Here is an 18,544-nt window from a genome sequence, read left to right as displayed (position 1 = left end):
ACATAGTAGATTGTGTTACATATTTTAGGAATTGTAAGTTAAAAGTAGACTCATATAGATAAGATTAGTTATGAACTAAAAATCTGAACTTAGTATGATATAAAGTTAATAAAGATATAAACTCTTAACATCCTTTTTTTTATAAAAACATTTCTTGAAATTTTATAAAAATATAATTTTTTATATATGTAAAAAACCAAAAATTAACAATTTAAGTTAAAGCTCTAAAACGTTTACGAGCCAAATACTATTTTTTATTTTTATAAAAACGAAAAATTTAAACTTAAAGTTTATTAGATGAGTACTATGTGGATATTTAAAAAACGTTATGAACTTTAAATAATAAAGTTATATTTTATAATTTAACGAATAAAATAAACATGCTTTACAGTTATTACAACTTATTTGTTTTGTCTTTTGATTATTAATTTTTATAAAAGAAACAATATTTTTTTGTCTTTTGATTATTAACTTTTATAAAAAAAACAAAACTTTACATATGTGTAACATTAATGACATATATCCACCACAATAATTTTATCATATATATTATACAAATAAGAAAACTATCAGAAACGAGTGCCGCAATCTAAAGTTTCACACAGCCGTATCGCGCGGGCACCCTAATAGTTTATAAAAAAAAAAAAAAAATTCACCCAAATTGTGACACACTTAAATCGTGATTTCCAAACACTTCCCTTTCTCTTCACGGCGCACACATGGTGGTGGGTAGCATCACACCCTGAACTCCATTACTCCGGTCGCCGTCGTCTCCCTCACTCAATCCCTCATCTCCGATCACTTTACCGCCACAATCACCATCAATTTCACTTACATTTTATGTATGGACATCGAAGCAGAAACCACTTGCAACGGAATCAAGCGAAAGAAACCCTACGAGGAGCTAAAACCTACCGCTTCCGGCGATGACGATCGTACGGCGGAACATGAGGCCACATCAGAGAAGAATTCCGATAGTGACGGTGGTGGAGTAGACGCGCAGGAGAATAAAACGGAGGATTTGGAACTTATGGAGAAATCGGACCGTGAAATTGCGGCGAGTATTGACAGGATCAAGAGAAATTTGCAGACGATAGGTGTTAGGTTGCCTGATGGAGGTGAAAAGTACAAGGCGAATTTAAGAAGACATGAATATGAACTCGAACGGAGGAAGAAGCTTCAGTTAGAGAAGGTTTGGCTCTGTGTGGAATCTTAGATTTTATGCATTGCTTATAGATGTTATGAAATAGGATTGATTGATGATGATTATGTGTTTTTAGTGCTTGTATTGTCTTCCTATCTTGAAAAATTAGGGATAAATTGGGAGATTTGGGGTGTGTGTGTGTTGGGGGGGGGGGGGGTATGTTTTGTAAGAGGGGAATTTTAGTTTTACTGTCAATATGCTGTGCTTGCTAGTTGATGTTTCTAAGGCATTATAATATAATATAATATAATTTTAGCATGGGCATATATATATACATTGCAATAGCGGCTTGATGATATATATATTTTTTGGGCTGTTGTATTTTCTTAACAGGCGGAGAATGGATGTGATGACACAATACAGCTTTCTGATCATAGTGATGACGGTAAGATTAATTGCACGGTTTTGTTAAGGTTGATGTGTATTTATATATTCTTTTGTGCCTAGATGATCAGGCTTTGTTGATGTTGGGATCATAACACGCAATTAAGTGACATGTAGATAGAATTTCTGATTTGGGAGTATTGCATTGTCTGTTTTGTTTGTCTGCAATCAGTTGAATTGTTTTTCTGTAGGTGCTTCACATGGCAAAAAGAAATCCGCATCAAAGTTTGCCAAAATTTTTGGCAAAAAGATGGAGGAAGAGGTATGATTCTCTATTACACTTGAATCATTACTTTTTTTTTTCATTTTTCTCTGGCGGAGTACACACACATGTATTTGTTTGTTGATTAGCAAGAAGATTCTAGGACTGTCTGTGCATTCGAAAAAGATTTGACTTACATCAATCGTTGTGATGGGCGCAAATTAAAGAGACAACTTTCGGGTAAGGGTAGATCCGGGAAGGTTTTATCTTCTTCACGATCCATGAAGACTTCTTTAGTAGATGGTAAGAAACCAATGAACTCCAATGATGGAAACGAAGATGGCGATCCTACATCTTTCTCAGAGTAAGAAGACTTATCTCCGAATAAATATTTTTGAAATATGTTATTATCCCCTTCAAGTATCTTTCTCATGATCTGTTTTAGCTTATAACTGGTTCTTGTGTATCCTTAAGTTATAATCTATTCCTTTGGCAGGCCAAAGTCTCCTCATGATCCACCCTCGAGGAATTTGAGGCCTAGATCTGTAAGTTACTTCCATTGCTTATGTGCATAATTATATGAGATGTTAGTTTCATATGGGGTGGCTTCTTTAGCATTCGAATAAACAGACTTTGTGATATGTGGTCATTTTCCTGCTTTTAATTTCTACCGTTTTCTTTTTTTCAACAGGCACGGGGTTACCGTTTAGTGGATGAGGAGACAGAGACTCAGAAATTTATGTTAAATCTGGATCCAGGGTAGGTCTTATTGGTTTCTTCCATTTATTTGTTTATGCTTAATGATACAAGATTGCTAAAATGTTTTAAATTCGTCATATTCAAATTTCAGCATGAAAGATGTTAAAATCTACTACCCATCAAGGGATGACCCGGATGCTGTTGAAGTTGATTATGCTCACATGGAATGCCTTGCACCTGAAGCGTGCATTTCATCCATTATTATGAATTTTTATATCCGGTTAGTGCTTTTTTTTTCTGTTCTCTGCAAGGTCTTCTCTTTTTTTTTTTTTTTTTTTAATTTTATCTTGTATATGACGGATTCCTTTTATTTTCTTTTGAGTAGATATCTTCAGCAGCAATCATCTTCCTTTGATAGTGCAACATGCCATTTTCATATCTTCAACACATATTTTTATAACAAACTGGAAAAGGTATGCTCTTTTCCATCTTGGTTCCTCTCAATGCATGATTTTGTATTTCTTCACTTCAACCTTTTTATAAATGGCGAATAACTAATTTTTTTTTTTTTGGTAGCTGAGCTACGAGGAAGATTCGTTTCGCAAGTTCAGAAAGTGGTGGAAAGGTGTTAGCTTATCTGAGAAAGCATACATTCTTCTGCCTGTACATGAAAGGTAAGCTTTTGAACTCGTATCAAGCGTTCATGATTTCTCATTACTGAAATTCAAAAGGTGCCAATTGTCATTTTTCAAATAGGATTATTAACAATTATAGCATAATTGTTGTAAAGTGGATATGTTAAATGCTCAAAAAGTGTCTGATGTAGTTATTATACATACCATATGCCATACATATATGTGTGTGTATGTGTGTGTTTCTACTAAATGTTTCCTGAAATTTTGCAGTGCTCATTGGAGCCTGGTGATAATTTGTCTCCCTAGCGCAGAAGATGAACTAAGCCCGATTTTGCTTCATCTGGACTCACTTGGACTACACGACAGCAGGACACTTTGTGATAATATCAAAAGGTATAATATATAACTGTCAACAAAAACTTGCATGATTATAGATATCATGACTACTGGAAAATACATGCTGTTGGAAATCATTTCACAATCGTCACCCAATCTTTTTCAATGGATTTTTCCTGTTCTAGAATGGCATCAATATGACATGTTCTTACAACTTTCAATTAACTTCTTTTTGCTCTATAAATATTCAAATTCTAGATTTCTTAAAGAAGAGTGGAGCTATCTAAGAAAATCAAAGACTCCTGTAGACCCACCACCCACTACAGATGAAATCTGCGAAAATGATGACTTTCGAGTGGATCACAAAAGGGTTACGGTAAACATATTCATAGCTTGCATGTTTACATTCCAAGTGTTCTTAGTTAGAGTAAATTGCCATTTTAGTCCCTGAGTTCTTGTCCAAATTGCCATTTTAGTCCAAATAGTTTTTTTTTCTCTTCTGGGTCCCTGACTTTTCCTTTTTCTTGCCATTTTGATCACATTGTCTAACTTAGTCTAAAAACCAGGTTATAATCAGGGGTATTTTTGGCATTAAATTATTATGAGGTTTATAAATTATGTTGTAAACTACCCCTGGTTATCACTACGCAACAGTTATGCCAAAAATACCCCTTGTTATAACCAGATTTTTAGACTGAGTTAGGCAATGTGATCAAAATGGCAAGAAAATGGAAAAGTCAGGGACCCAGAGGAGAAAAAAACTATTTGGACTAAAATGGCAATTTGGACCAAACCTCAGGGGCTAAAATGGCAATTTACTCTCTTAGTTATTTCATCAGAGTATTCTTTTATCAGGTTCCACAACAGAAGAACGACTATGACTGTGGGCTCTTTGTTCTGCTTTATATGGAGCGTTTCATCAAAGAAGCTCCGGTGAGGTTCAGAAAGAAAGACTTATCAATGGTAATTTCTATACATGGTTGACCTTTTTTACTTGATTTATAGAGTCGATATATTTTATTTCAAATTCACTTGCCAATGGATGTATATTTATTATCAGTTTAGCAAACAATGGTTTCGGCCTCAAGAAGCATCCAACTTAAGGGCTAAAGTCTGTGAACTTCTTGTAGAAGAGTTCAAGAAAGCCAAAGAGAAGGAATCCACCTCATCTCCGAAGAGTTAGGTGCGGTTCTAGTGCTAAGGTTGGTTTAGTTGTAGAAGCATTATGGTAAAAGTGGAGTTTTTAGATGTATATACATTTGTATAGGACGGATTAACCGCGGTGCAATTGCTAAATGGGTAGAAATGTTTTGACCCCTTAAAAGGGAAAAAGAATAATCCATGCTTTTCACCAAATGTCTTGGTGTAGCTTCTTGTCAAATGCTTGATGAGAAATAAAAATTTGATGGGTGTGTATTGTCACGGAGTAATTTTGGACATTTGTCCCGTGACGTTATATTAATCAATATTTTCACTTTCTATATCAGGCCACTTACATCATCGTTTGTTTTTGGTGTGCGACCATTTTATAAAAATAAGTTGTATAACTTTTTTATGTGCTCGCCTTAGCTATAGTAATTGTACCAATTGGCTTATAGCCCAGTGAAAGTCACATTAAAATGGGAAGTTGTAGTGACGCGGGTTCGACCCTTGTGGTGCCCATATCATGGAGGTAGTGACCGAGGCTATTTGCTGGCATCATAACCCTTGCGGGGTGGGATGATGAGTACCCAAAAAGGGTACTGGGGCCAGGATTCCCTCCACAATCCTTTTAGCTATAGTAATTGTGAATCTTTGAATCCAATTGCTAGTAAATTCTGATCTTATTGATGTCCTTTGTATTTACTCATACATCCTTAAATCACTAATCAATTAATGATGTACTAATCATGTTTCATTGGTTGATATTGTACAATATTGACAGGTCAAATACCCAATTAACTAATTCTTTAGGTTTTCAAAACGTTGATCTTCTTCTACTATCAAATTCACCATTAAAAACTTAATACCTTCCAATAAACAAATTTAAGACTAAACTGACCATCTAATTGGTCAAAATAACGATCTTCATCATCATCTAAAATTCACATCTCATTCTGAAACATATTCCGTCTCTTAACCAATTTTTATTAGTGTTGGGGGACGGGGCACTCTTGTGATGGAGTGAGCTATGGGTTCAACTAGAACACCGCCACTACTCAAGTGATCACTTGGGATGGTGGCTTTTGTGGGTTCACAAGCCCGAAATACTTTAACAAAAGTAAGATTGTGATTGGTGGATTTGATTTTTTTTTAAATTTAATTGGAAGGGGTTCAAGTGATGGCTAGAACATCGCCACAACCCTTTGATCTTATGAACTTGTGATTCAAAGAGATGAGGTGACAATGACATAACATGATTGGTTGGTAGTGATCATTCAAGTGAAAGAGAAGATGAGTGTCCCCGATGTCCTTACAAAACATGTCTAATTGTCTAAACAATAATTTGGTGTCTTAGGGGGTCCGGGGCACCAGCGGGGAGGCATTTCGGTGACCCTATTCCCCGAGCGGGAACACCGCCGCCATCCCTGCGGTGACCCAATTCGGTGAGTGGCAACGGGGAGAAGTCACCGATGGAGGAGAGGGGGAGATGGTGGGCCAGCCTGATTTTCAACCAATCAAAACCTTTTCCTTTTTTTTTTTTGAATAAAAAAAAGAGTGATTAGAAAAGCGGAAGAGGATGTTCTAGGAATGGATCGGATAACATTAAGAGGGGAGTGGCGCCATCAAATTGAGGGTGTGAGGGGAGTTTAAGAGGGGAGTTGACGTGGCACACGAGGATTGGTTATGCGTAAGAGAGGGGACTCCCCTCTTAGGGGAGTGCCCCTCTCACCCTTACAAGCCATTTTACGACAATTATCTTGTTAATTACATATAGCTAAATGTCTCTAAGGACCATTTATAGCAATTCTAAGATATAAGAAGTAATAAATAGGTAGCATCGTTTCACCATACAAGAACCATAACATAATTAGCTAATTCTATGCCAGGAAGTCAGATGTAACCTTTGGTATTTTGATGCTTCCTTAAGACCCAAGAACCAACCTAGTAATGTTATCCGATCCATTCCTAGAACATCCTCTTCCGCTTTTCTAATCACTCTTTTCTACCTTGACCGGCTCGTTTATTTTCCAAAATTGTATCTTTACAAGAATCAAACATGCCACTTTCTTTACTTTGAGGTCATGGGTTCTAGCCATGAGAAACAACCTCCTGCACAAAGCGTAGGGTAGGACGGCGTACATCAGATAAAGAAGCGATCCCACCCCTCCCTGGACCCTGAGTGAATGCAAGAGCTAAACAAAACCTTAAATCTTTGCAAGGATCAAAGAGAAGTCCCCTCTACTTTCCTTTATTCAATTTGACACAATTCTTCAAAGTTTTCCACTCAACTCATGACTCGATCTCATCCCATTATCAACATGGACGGTTCCTTCTCCCTCCTCTCTCAAAGATTGTCATCTTATTAAACCATTTAAAAAAAGAGAGAACAGTATAACTGTATGTGTGTGAAATGGGTCGAATAAGGTATATGCAGTTAAAGACACTAACGTTGTTAATCCAACAAGCAAGCACTAAACCATCACTGCATACTCCAAATAACCGCAACATAAATGACCTCAAGGGTTTTGTTCAGACTTGAAGGTCCTGGTAAGATTATACCTCAAAGTCAAATTAAGGACATAAAGTTACTGCAAATCCTATCAAGAACCTGATGTGCATTGACAAAATTCAATGCAATATCTTTAAAAAAAATAGAAAAAAAAAATAAAACTGGAAAAGTGAAAACACGAACTCTTTTACTACTTTTGATCTTGAACCAGCAAACGTAATAGAATAACAGAGCTAAACCAGTAATCATGAAACAATTTGTTAAAGTAACGTCCAACAAATCTTTTTTTTGGTGCAGACAGTCTCTTAACTAGGGCCATAAAGTACAAGAACTATCATTAACATACGGTCCAACGCAATTAAACATGATCTCAAAACCATTCCCCTTAATTTAGAAAAACCATACAATAAACGATGGCAGTTGAAGTAAAATACAAGTTCTAACAATACCACTTGGATGCATAAAACCATCACCGTTTTGCAGTAAACCCATCATTGTGCCTCACGATACCTTTGGATTTCTGATCATGCCAGTAAGTTTGTAAGCTCTAACCATCTTATACTATACGTTTAGTTGGCATGACATTCGCTAGCAGTAGATTGCCCAAGAACTAGTCCCTGCAACCCATAAATAAATAACACAAGAGTTAGATTTTTGTTACATGTGTATATACAAATCTTGACAGCTATTCTAATTTTATATTTGCAGGTTTCTTCAAGAAAAGTACACTGGTTGTTGGATCTCTAATGGTCTCCATGGTTGAGCCTTTATGGCCTATGTCAAATTTTTATATATTCTATATTTCTATGTTTGTAAATTAAACAAGTATAATTATAATTAATTGACAAGTGAGAATAAAGATACTGACCAATACTTGATTAAGCCATCCCAACCACATGTTGCAACTTTGCTCTGCTCCAAAGGATGCCACTCAGCACCAATGCACACTCCATTATGACACTTTAACGTTCTAAACACTTTGCAACTTTTCCAATCCCAAAACCAGCATTTACCTTCACCATCCCCTGACATAACAAACCTACCATCCGGCGAAAAATTCACTTGACAAGCATAACCGGCAACAATATGCCCCGCAAACCTCTTTTTCTTATTCAGCTGAAACCTCTCTCTAGTGCTATAGATCAGAATCTGATTATCCAAACTCTGTGCTGCCAACCAATTTCCGTTAGGATGAAGTGAAATCGCCGGCATCGAATGCATATGCGGTTCACTTATATACTTTATAACAACTGGGATACCAAACTCCCATACACGAAGAGACTTATCATCGCTTGAAGTGACGAACCGTCTGTTATTATCAACAAACGTTATCGTATTCACAGCACCAAGATGCTGGTCATACTCCTGAGTAATCTGCCCCGTATTCACATCCCACTGAACAATCTTCTTATCACTCATACCTGCCAAAAGAATATTCTGCTTATCATCATCCGGATTCAACTTAACCACATACGGTATCTTCCCCGTCGAAAACGTGGATATCACCTGCCCCGTTTCCGTATCCCAATACTTAATATTCTTATCATACCCCGCAGTCAAAAACTTTGTCCCGTCATTACAAAATGATATATCCCTCACCGCCTTCGAATGCCCCATATAAGTCCTCATACACTTCCCCGAGTTATACACATCCCAAATCTTCACCTTGTTATCCATCCCAGCCGACAAAATCAAATGCCCATGCTTCGGGAAAAACCTAATCGCCGAAACCCCCTTTGTATGCCCACTCCACGTATGCACCAATCTCTTCGGTATATAACAATGATCATTCGTCGCCTTCGCATCCTTTGGCGGCGCAATCCACGACCGTCCTTGATAATCCTTCTCCTCTTTCCCATGAAACGTACTCTTGTCCGTAACCGCCTCTCCCTTATCCTTAACCCCGTCTCGCTCCTCCCCTTTCTTTTTCGCGTACTCTTCCGCATACTTCTTCTGTTCCTCACTCAATTCCTCCTGCAACCCTTCTTTCTTCCCCGCCCATGGACTCTTCCGATTCTTCCGCAACCACGCATCCGTAGCCGGATTCGCCACCTCCTCGGGATCCACCGCACCGTTCGCCTCCTCATCCAATCTCTCCCTGTCCAAAGCTTCCATCTTATTCTCAAGCTTCCGCTTCTTCTGCTCATGCTGTGGAATATTATAAACCGAAACGCCGTCGTTCCCGTTCAAACTATCCATATCACCAACGTAATTAAACCCAGCGGAAGCAGAGGGATCGGCAGCATAACCGTATTTATAAAAAGTATTATATTGTTCATCAAACACAAACGGTTCAATTGAGGCGTTTTCTACAAACCCTAATTTGTGATTACGCATACCTTGAGCGATGCCGTCTTTAGCGTAGGGATGAGCGGGGCCTTGGATCGGAGCCCAGAGTTGGTCGTAGGTCGGGTTGAATTCGACGACGTGTTGTGTGGGGTCCAGTGGTTTGGTTAGGGTTTTGTTGGTGATTGCAGCGGCAACGGTGAGAGAAAGCATGGTGTCGTCGACTTTGGGGGCGGCGGATTTGGGGACGATTGAGAGGCGGGGAGGGGAGGAGTCCGGTGAGGATTGGTCGGACATACGGTGGTCTTCGCCGTCGCTGTTGCCGGAGTCTTTGTATGTCTGTAATAGGTCCATAATTGTGCGATAGTGAAAAGTTGGAAACCCTAGAATTTGTATCTTGATATTTCTCAACAGGATTTAAATCTGAAGGCGACCGACTTTCGAGTTATTATTTAGATCCTCTTTATAACTATTTATATCTAATTTTGCTTTGGGTACTAACTTTATTTTTTAATAAATTTAGGTTTTATGGTTTCAATTTTGTAACACGTTTGGGTACTAACACCAAAATTAGTTATTTAATGACTAAAATACCCTTGCATTTTTTTAAGTTTATCAATGTAACACATTTGAGTACTAACACCTAATTTTATTTAAGATTAAATCAATTTTACAAAATCTATTTATTTTTTTTATTTTCATCTTTTTATTATATCTCTTAATTAACATAAACTCTATTAATTTTTTTATTTTCATATTTTTATTAAATTTCTTATTTAACATAAAATCTACTTGTTACACCAGTATTTTTTTTAAATAGATTTTTTAAACAAAATCTACTAGCTATATAGTTTTATATAAATTAAATTTCTTACTAGTTTTAAATAGTGTAACCTTACTCGTTTTCAATTTTGGATATATATGATTGATAATAATAAAAATAAATATCTTTCATGTGAAAAAAAAATTAAGCCATTTTTAATTTTTTTTTTGTTCATTCACATTTTACTATTATAGAAAGATATTTAATTTACATAAAATCTACTAGTTGCACCAGTAAAATCTACTAGCTATATAGTTTTATGTAAATTAAATAATTTTTTACAAAAAAAAAAAAACGAGTTAAAAAAAGGATTAAATTTTTTTAGTTTTATCTAAAATACCTAGCTATATAGTTTTATCTAAAATACCTAGCTATATAGTTTTATGTAAATTAAATATCTTTCTAAAGTAGTAAAATGTAAATGAAAAAAAAAAGTTAAAAAAAGGCTTAAATTTTTTTACATGAAAGATATTTATTATTATCAATCATTTCAATCCAAAAGTGAAAACGAGTAAGGTTTACATTATTTAAAACGAGTAAGAAATTTAATTTATATAAAACTATATAGCTAGTAGATTTTATTTAAAAACTCTATTTAAAAAAATACTGGTGTAACAAATAGATTTTATGTTAAATAAGAAATTTAATAAAAATATGAAAATAAAAAATAAATAAATAGAGTTTATGTTAATTAAGAGATATAATAAAAAGATGAAAATAAAAAAAATAAATAGATTTTGTAAAATTGATTTAAATTTAAATAAAATTAGGTGTTAGTACCCAAATGTGTTACATTGATAAACTTAAAAAAATGCAAGGGTATTTAGTCATTAATTAACTAATTTTGGTGTTAGTACCCAAAGGTGTTAGAAAATTGAAACCATAGAACCTAAACCTGTTAAAAAATAAAGTTAGTACCCAAAGGCGAAATTAAGTATAAACCACAGGACCCATTTGTGTAATTAACTCGTTTTTTTATGTTCAAAATTAAGGAGTTTTGTACTTTATATTTTCAAAGACGGTGTCTTTTATGTTCAAAATTAACGAGTTTTATACTTTGTGTTTTTAAATCATACATGTTTAGTCCTTTAGGTCTAACTTAGTTAATATTTTTGGTTAAATCTGGTCATATGTCTTGCAAATGAGGCATTTTTGTCTTTTTACCATATTATTTAAAATAATACATCTTACAGAAAATAAATAACTTATTATATAGCAATATATAATTATATCTTATCTTTTTCTCTCTCTAACAAACTTCATCTCTATCGCTCTCGGTATATTCCACCACCATAGCCTCCTTCCACCATCACACCCCTTCGTCCACCACAGTTCCACCAGAACAGACCACCACACCAGCACAAGTTTAGTAGAAATGTCGTTCTCCGATGTGGCACTGGAAACCGAACCTAAAAAGATGTCACCGGCCCCATGACTCCACCTTCACAATTTCAGTCTATATACGATTCAGCCGATCTCAGATCCCCAAACCCCCATCTATCTATTCACATACAATTCCTCCAAAAAATCTTCAAAACCAAAACCCTATAATTCAAAAATCCTAAACACGCAACTTGTGTAATTTGATGCTTCCACGTGCTCTGTTTTGAATCTTGATCAAGCTTTTGGCTGAAATATTGAGTAAAAAATGTGTACAAAACGACCAGTACGACGGTGGTGCCAGGCCACTGTGGAAATCAGATCGCCGTGGATTTGATTGTTGGATTTGACTCGGAGATTTGTATGTTGTTGGATTTGAATCGGAAATAAGACCATGACTCCTCATGGTGTGACAGTTGGTGTGTGGGGGTGGTGTTGGGGTCGTGCGCTGGTAGTGCTGGTGTGAGGGTGGTGGTGGCATGTCACACCCTGACTTTTGCGGAAGCGTGATTATTGGTGTGACTTTCTTAATACGATAGCATTCAATCATAACAACGCTATATGATAAAACCATAAGATGTTCATCCATTCATTAAGTTTAGAAAATACCACAACATACTTGTTTGGAACATCGACACCAAATTTATGTTACAAACCACAACATGTTTAAATGAGTTCACGAAGACTCAACAAAAGACCTTAAATAAAACCCGGTTTAGAAACATGTATCCCGTCCATGAATAGGATACACCTCCTAAACCTAAACGACTCTGGATGACATCCTTTATTCATGACGCATCCTGAAAACATGCAACACCTGCCAGATCCACTTAGTTCCCTGAAATACATGTAATTTGAAAACATCAACAAAAGTTGAGCGAGTTCATGTGTTTGTGTATGAATAAACCTTTAAAGTATGTTTGTAAGTATGTATGTCCCTGGTATGTAGCAATAAGGAAAAACAGACCACCAATGGTTTGCAAGGCCAATGGTATGTGTGAAAAGGTGCAGGAAAACTCAAACCTAGCGGAATTTTGCCACGGCATTTGTATGTGGACATAGTCACCACATGGGCCGCCCTGGTCCTCATGGGTGTGGGCTCGCTACACCCAAATAGATCTATCACTCATGTCCCTCGGTCCTACGACGAGGATTAATGGCCTTAAGTGTTATACCCACCTTTCACATGATCAAGCAGTAACCCTCCTTAGCTAAATCATACCATGTATAAAACGTTTGTAAACAATTGTAACATGTATTCACCGCCGAAGTTATAAAACTGAAAACAGTTAAAAGAAAAGGGGGACATGAACTCACTGTTTTGCGCCTTCAGTACTCGTAACCCAAATCTCCTCAGCAAACACGACTCCCTACAATATACTATGTCTATTAGACGAACGGGCCATGCCTTGCCTTAGTATTTATGTTTTTGAGTTACGTTTCTTTCACATCTTCAATATTATTCCAAGTTATAATTCCTTGTTAAAATAATAATTATTTTAACTTTAAATTCTATTTAATTTTGGAATAATTGTTTAAACAATATTTTGTAATAATACTTCTCAAGTATTTATTTTCGTATTTCCTTTCCAAGGATGGGGGGTATCTTATACATGTATCTTCATACTCTTGTATTTGAAATTCCAAAATAATATATTTTCAAGTCTCACTTTAGAAAATATATATAAACTTATTTTGTCAAAAATAATGTATTTCAAAAATATATATATTTTTCCCAAAAATCATATATCTTCTAAATATACTAGGAAAATATATTTTTGCTTACAAAAATAATATATTATATCCTTGTCAAAAATATGATACAACTTTGTAATATTTACAAAAATCATATTTTCATGTTCTTATGTCCAAAATAATATTTTACCAAAAATATATTTGTAACGGTTTACTCCAGAATATTTCATAAGTTACGTTATCGTCCGGTTTCACCATATTAAGTGTGTAACTTATATATTTATCTCTTGTGATTTTTGGTATTATTTTGGATTGTAAATTCTTGGTATTTTGTTAAGTTATATTACTTTAAATCCTAAAATAATATAACTAATACACCAAGCATACAAATAATCACACACAATGTGTAAATATATATTCTAAATACATATTTATCCATTTTTATTTATAAAAACCAACCTCCAATACTTGTATTTTTGTAGCAAAATCTATGGCATAGTTTATGTTGAAAACCATAGTTAAAACACACTTGTAAACATTTGTTTAGAAAATATTTTTCTAAGTGTTTATATTTTTAGAAAATTTCGCCATAGTTTCCCCTAAAAATGGAGGTGTCCATGCTATTTAAGCATATCATTTTCTTTTCAAAAATCATCATAAACAATCAACAATCAATCTACACTTACCATGAGCTACAACAAAGTTATCTACATAATGATCATGAACTTGAGTTTTCATAAAAACTTGTAGTAACTTGGTAGTGTGTTTAGTAGACTTGATTACCCTTTAAAGTGTGTTTATTTCTTTAAAAATCCCATTCTTGAAAGATTTGAGTGTTTACAACTTGTTAGATGATTTTTACAAAAATCATTCTTTTGATTTTTCTTGTAAACAAAGTGTTCTTATACCTATTTCACCACTAGAAACATGATTAGTTTCTTTAAAAACTATGTTTATACAAATCTTGTGATTTAGCTTGGTTTCTTTGGAAAATTATTTTAGAAGTTATCCACTCACAAGACTTGTATCTTGTTTAAATCATCATCACATGAAAACAACTTTTATTGTTCAAGTTCATATAAATATGAGGCATGATGATCTTGGTTTTTCACAAGATCATCACATCAACTTACTAGATCATGTGTTTAATCACAATCTAGTAGGTTCCATATGATGTCTAACATCACTAACACTAGTAATCAATCAACAAGAAGCAAATAATCACAAATCACCAAGATTTCATATGTTTATAAGCTTATGTTAGAGATTCATGAATATGTCTTTTAATGTTCATCATGATTAACAATGTTCATCACTTATTAACCAACTATATATGAAAGATCAAGAGGTCATAAGGGCCTTACTACTAGCACAAGGCTAGAGAACACTTGATGTTGATGATGACAAATGTGGAGGATAATAGCAAATGATGGAGGTCCTTCAAGATCCACAAGCACCAAGCTCCTTTGTATGGCTGCTTACGCCTTAGAATGATATTGGAATGAATGGACTTGAAATGGAAATGACGATGGTGGTGGTGGGTGTTCACGGCCGAGAGGAAGAGGGGGGAGAGGAATGAGATGAAGGTGTTAAGTGTGGTGATGAATGAGAACTCTTCCTTCACTTATAACCATCTAAACCTTTTAACCATTGTATAATGTGTTTGTAATAGTACATGCATATCTCTAAACATATCAATTGAGATCTTAGGAAGATTAGGGAAAATCTTGGTGGGGTCACCCTTGGTGACTGTCCACTTACATGGGGGGGGGGGGTAATTAGTTGCGCTGTGATGATTAGTTAAGTGTTTAGTTAGGATTTCAAGTATATTAATTAGTGTTTATGTGTATTTGATGTTATATAGTGTGTTAGGGTGTTCGGGGACATAACTAGCTCAGAAACATTAAAACAATGTTTCTAATATAATTTTGGTGTTTCGGGTAATGTCCGGTTGCTCGGCTAGATCCTGGTTCGTTAAAGTGTCAAACTATTCCGTTTAGTGATCTTTAAGTACCCTTTTGTGACACTTTTAATTCCCGACACTTAGGAAAGCATTCAGGACCATTTTGCCATATTTTTGCATGTTACTAGTTTGTTAAATTGCTGATTTTTGCTGAAATATGCTGAATTCAGCACTTTAAGTGGGTTTTAGGCACTTTCCGGCACTTAAACTATCACCTAGTGAAGCAGTTTTATGGTCCTTACTTCCCTACACACTATACTAGTGTGAAACTTAGTCTCTGGCCCATACTGGGTCTCAAAACACTGTTTGTCTATGTACTGACATCGTCAGCATTTTTCTGAGTTATCCGCTAATGGTGCTTGCTGTGCTTTGTGCATCATTTATGTCACTAAAGTTTGCATGTAAAAATGATCTGGCATTATGTAATATGTGATGCACATGTAAGTATGATGTAGAAATCAGAAGGCAGTTTAAGTCAGCAGTTGTAATTAAGCACAGTCATTAAGCACTAATCATGGTTAATTAAATTGTACGGATACCTGGATTTTTTACGGTTGTCACATTCTCCCCCTGTTAAGAAAATTTCGTCCCGAAATTTTAAGCTCTGCTACTAGCTGCAAGGGAGTTGGGGAACAAATGCGGGTATTTCGCTTTCATGTGATCCTCACATTCCCAAGTGAATTCTGGGCCGTGACGCGCATTCCAACGAACCTTGACGAGTTTAACACTACTCCTGCGCGTCTTGTTAACCTTCCAATCAGTAACCTCAATAGGTTCTTCGGTAAAGTGGAGAGTGTCGTCAATGTGAACTTCATCGGCAGGAATGACAACTGTTTCCTGAGTTGGACTCTTTTGCAGATTTGATACATGAAATGTATCATGAACTCCATTCAGTTCTGCGGGTAGATCCAACTTGTAAGTTACGAGACCAATCCTCTCCACGATTTTGAATGGTCCAATGTATCGTGGGTTCAACTTTCCACGCTTCCCAAAGCGTGCTACACCCTTCCAGGGTGAAACCTTTAACAAAACCATATCTCCCACTTGAAATTCCAAAGGTTTCCTCCTTTGGTCCGCATAACTCTTTTGTCGATCACGAGCCACCTTGATGCGCTCTCGGATCTGTATAATCTTATCAGTCGTCTCTTGAACCAATTCGGGACCAACAAGCTGTCTATCGCCTGTGTTTGCCCAGCATAATGGTGATCGACACTTGTGTCCATAGAGAGCTTCAAACTGTGCGGCTTGAATGCTTGCATGGTAACTGTTGTTGTATGAGAACTCAACCAAAGGTAGATGAGTGTCCCAACTGCCACCCAAATCCATTACGCAAGCTCGCAACGTATCTTCTAGCGTCTGAATCGTTCGTTCGCTCTGGCCGTCTGTCTGAGGGTGAAAAGCGGTACTCAGATTCAATTGAGAACCAAAGGCCTCTTGAAAGGATTGCCAAATCCTTGACACGAATCTTCCATCTCTATCAGAAATAATTGAGAGAGGCACTCCATGATGTGCAACAATCTCTCTGAGGTATAGCTCGGCTAGCTTACTTGTGTTGTCTTTCTCCTTGATTGGCAAAAAGTGGGCATATTTCGTCAGCCGGTCTACGATTACCCAAATCGTATCATGACCTCTGGGTGTCTTTGGTAACTTCGTTATAAAATCCATTGAAATCTGCTCCCATTTCCACATGGGTATTTCAGGCTGTTGCAGAAGGCCTGAAGGCTTCTAGTATTCGGCCTTTACCTTGGCACAAGTCAAACACTTGCCAACATACGTTGCAACATCACCTTTCAAGCTTGGCCGCCAGTAGAAATCCTTTAAATCTTGGTACATCTTATCTGATCCTGGATGGATCGAGTACCGTGACTTGTGAGCTTCATCGAAAATAATGTCTCTAAGACCACCAAAGAGGGGTACCTAAATTCTTCTCATGAACACAACGTTCCTTCCTGATTGGGTACTAACTGTTTCTCCATCCCACGGAGGTATTCGTTCACAAGGTTCTCCTTTTTAAGAGTTTCTCTCTGCGCAGCACGAATGCGCAATGAGAGATCCGTTTGAATAGTCATCTCCAAAGCCCTAACCCTTATGGGCTTGATCCTTTCTTTCCGACTCAAGGCGTCTGCTACCACATTCGCCTTCCCTGGGTGATACTTGATCTCGCAATCATAATCGTTCAACAGCTCCACCCATCGGTGCTGTCTCATGTTAGGCTCTTTCTGATCGAATATATGTTGCAGGCTCTTGTGATCAATAAAGATCGTACAACGGGTACCATACAACTAATGTCGCCAGATCTTTAATGCAAACACCACCGCGCCTAATTCCAAATCATGCGTGGTGTAATTTTTCTCATGAACCTTCAACTGGCGCGATGCATAAGCTATAACCTTCTGTCGCTGCATCAGCACGCAGCCTAAACCTTGACGCGAGGCGTCGCAATATACCACGAAGTCATCAGAGCCTTCGGGTAGGGATAGGATCGGTGTATCGCAAAGCTTGTTCTTTAACAATTGAAAAGCTTCTTCTTGCTTATCTCCCCATTCATACTTCTTGTCCTTTTGAGTGAGGGAGGACAATGGTTGAGCGATTTTTGAAAAATCCTCAATGAATCTGCGATAATACCCTGCCAAACCTAGGAACTGACGGATCTCAGTTGGCGTCTTCGGAGTCTCCCAATTCTTGATTGCCTCGATCTTTGTGGGATCCACATGAATTCCAGCTCCGTTAACTACATGACCGAGGAACTGAACTTCACGCAACCAGAACTCGCACTTTGAGAACTTAGCGTACAACTTCTCTTCCTTGAGCAGCTCTAAGATAGCTCTCAGATGTTGCTCGTGTTCTTCCTTCGTCTTTGAATAAATCAAAATATCATCGATAAACACAATCACAAATCTATCAAGATATGGCTTGCAGACTCTATTCATCAAATCCATAAACACTGCTGGCGCGTTTGTCAAACCAAACGGCATAACCAGGAACTCGTAATGTCCATATCGAGTTCTGAAGGCAGTCTTTGGAATACTCTCCTCTGGTATTCTCAACTGGTGATAACCTGATTGGAGATCGATCTTGGAGTAGAAACTCGAACCTTGTAGTTGATCGAACAGGTCATCAATCCTTGGCAAAGGATACTGATTCTTAATAATCAACTTGTTCAGTAAGCGGTAGTCGATACACATGCAAAAACTACCATCCTTCTTCTTAACAAACAACACTGGAGCTCCCCAAGGCGAGAAGCTTGGTCTAATAAATCCTTTGTCCAAAAGCTCCTGAAGTTGT

At 36.6% G+C, this 18,544-nt stretch overlaps 2 protein-coding genes across 3 annotated transcripts; one reads left to right on the top strand and one right to left on the bottom strand.

The window, feature by feature from the left end:
- The first annotated feature begins 673 nt into the window (after positions 1–673).
- On the top strand, positions 674–4,943 carry LOC110912483 (ubiquitin-like-specific protease 1D). 2 transcript variants are annotated; one of them, XM_022157219.2, is made up of 13 exons: positions 674–1,192; positions 1,538–1,589; positions 1,780–1,850; positions 1,940–2,154; positions 2,287–2,335; positions 2,482–2,549; positions 2,641–2,769; positions 2,875–2,962; positions 3,066–3,163; positions 3,395–3,517; positions 3,719–3,836; positions 4,316–4,423; positions 4,526–4,943. In XM_022157219.2, the coding sequence occupies exons 1-13, from the start codon at positions 845–847 to the stop codon at positions 4,568–4,570; spliced, it is 1,512 nt and encodes a 503-aa protein (XP_022012911.1). In that variant the 5' UTR covers positions 674–844; the 3' UTR covers positions 4,571–4,943. The 2 variants fall into 2 exon arrangements, with proteins under 2 accessions (XP_022012911.1, XP_022012910.1); XM_022157218.2 differs by having other exon boundaries at positions 4,521–4,943.
- A 2,403-nt stretch (positions 4,944–7,346) lies between these two features.
- On the bottom strand, positions 7,347–9,828 carry LOC110912482 (pre-mRNA-processing factor 17). Its single transcript, XM_022157217.2, has 2 exons — positions 7,981–9,828; positions 7,347–7,729 (listed from the first exon to the last, which is right to left on the bottom strand). Exons 1-2 carry the CDS (start codon positions 9,750–9,752, stop codon positions 7,723–7,725), a joined length of 1,779 nt encoding a protein of 592 aa, XP_022012909.1. The 5' UTR covers positions 9,753–9,828; the 3' UTR covers positions 7,347–7,722.
- Between the last annotated feature and the right edge of the window lie 8,716 nt (positions 9,829–18,544).

Source organism: Helianthus annuus, chromosome 17 (genome assembly GCF_002127325.2).
Source record: "Helianthus annuus cultivar XRQ/B chromosome 17, HanXRQr2.0-SUNRISE, whole genome shotgun sequence".
Taxonomy (NCBI): Eukaryota; Viridiplantae; Streptophyta; class Magnoliopsida; order Asterales; family Asteraceae; genus Helianthus; species Helianthus annuus.
The sequence above is the reverse complement of the archived record's forward strand: the minus strand, read 5'-3'. Positions and strand labels throughout refer to the sequence as shown.

Excerpts from the sequence above, each read along its gene's own strand:
- LOC110912482 (XM_022157217.2), bottom strand. The coding sequence starts at position 9,752 with ATGGACCTATTACAGACATACAAAGACTCCGGCAACAGCGACGGCGAA.
- LOC110912483 (XM_022157218.2), top strand. The coding sequence starts at position 845 with ATGGACATCGAAGCAGAAACCACTTGCAACGGAATCAAGCGAAAGAAA. Across the intron at positions 1,193-1,537 it reads AGAAGCTTCAGTTAGAGAAG|GCGGAGAATGGATGTGATGA; the intron begins GTTTGGCTCTGT and ends TTTTCTTAACAG. Across the intron at positions 3,164-3,394 it reads CTTCTGCCTGTACATGAAAG|TGCTCATTGGAGCCTGGTGA; the intron begins GTAAGCTTTTGA and ends GAAATTTTGCAG.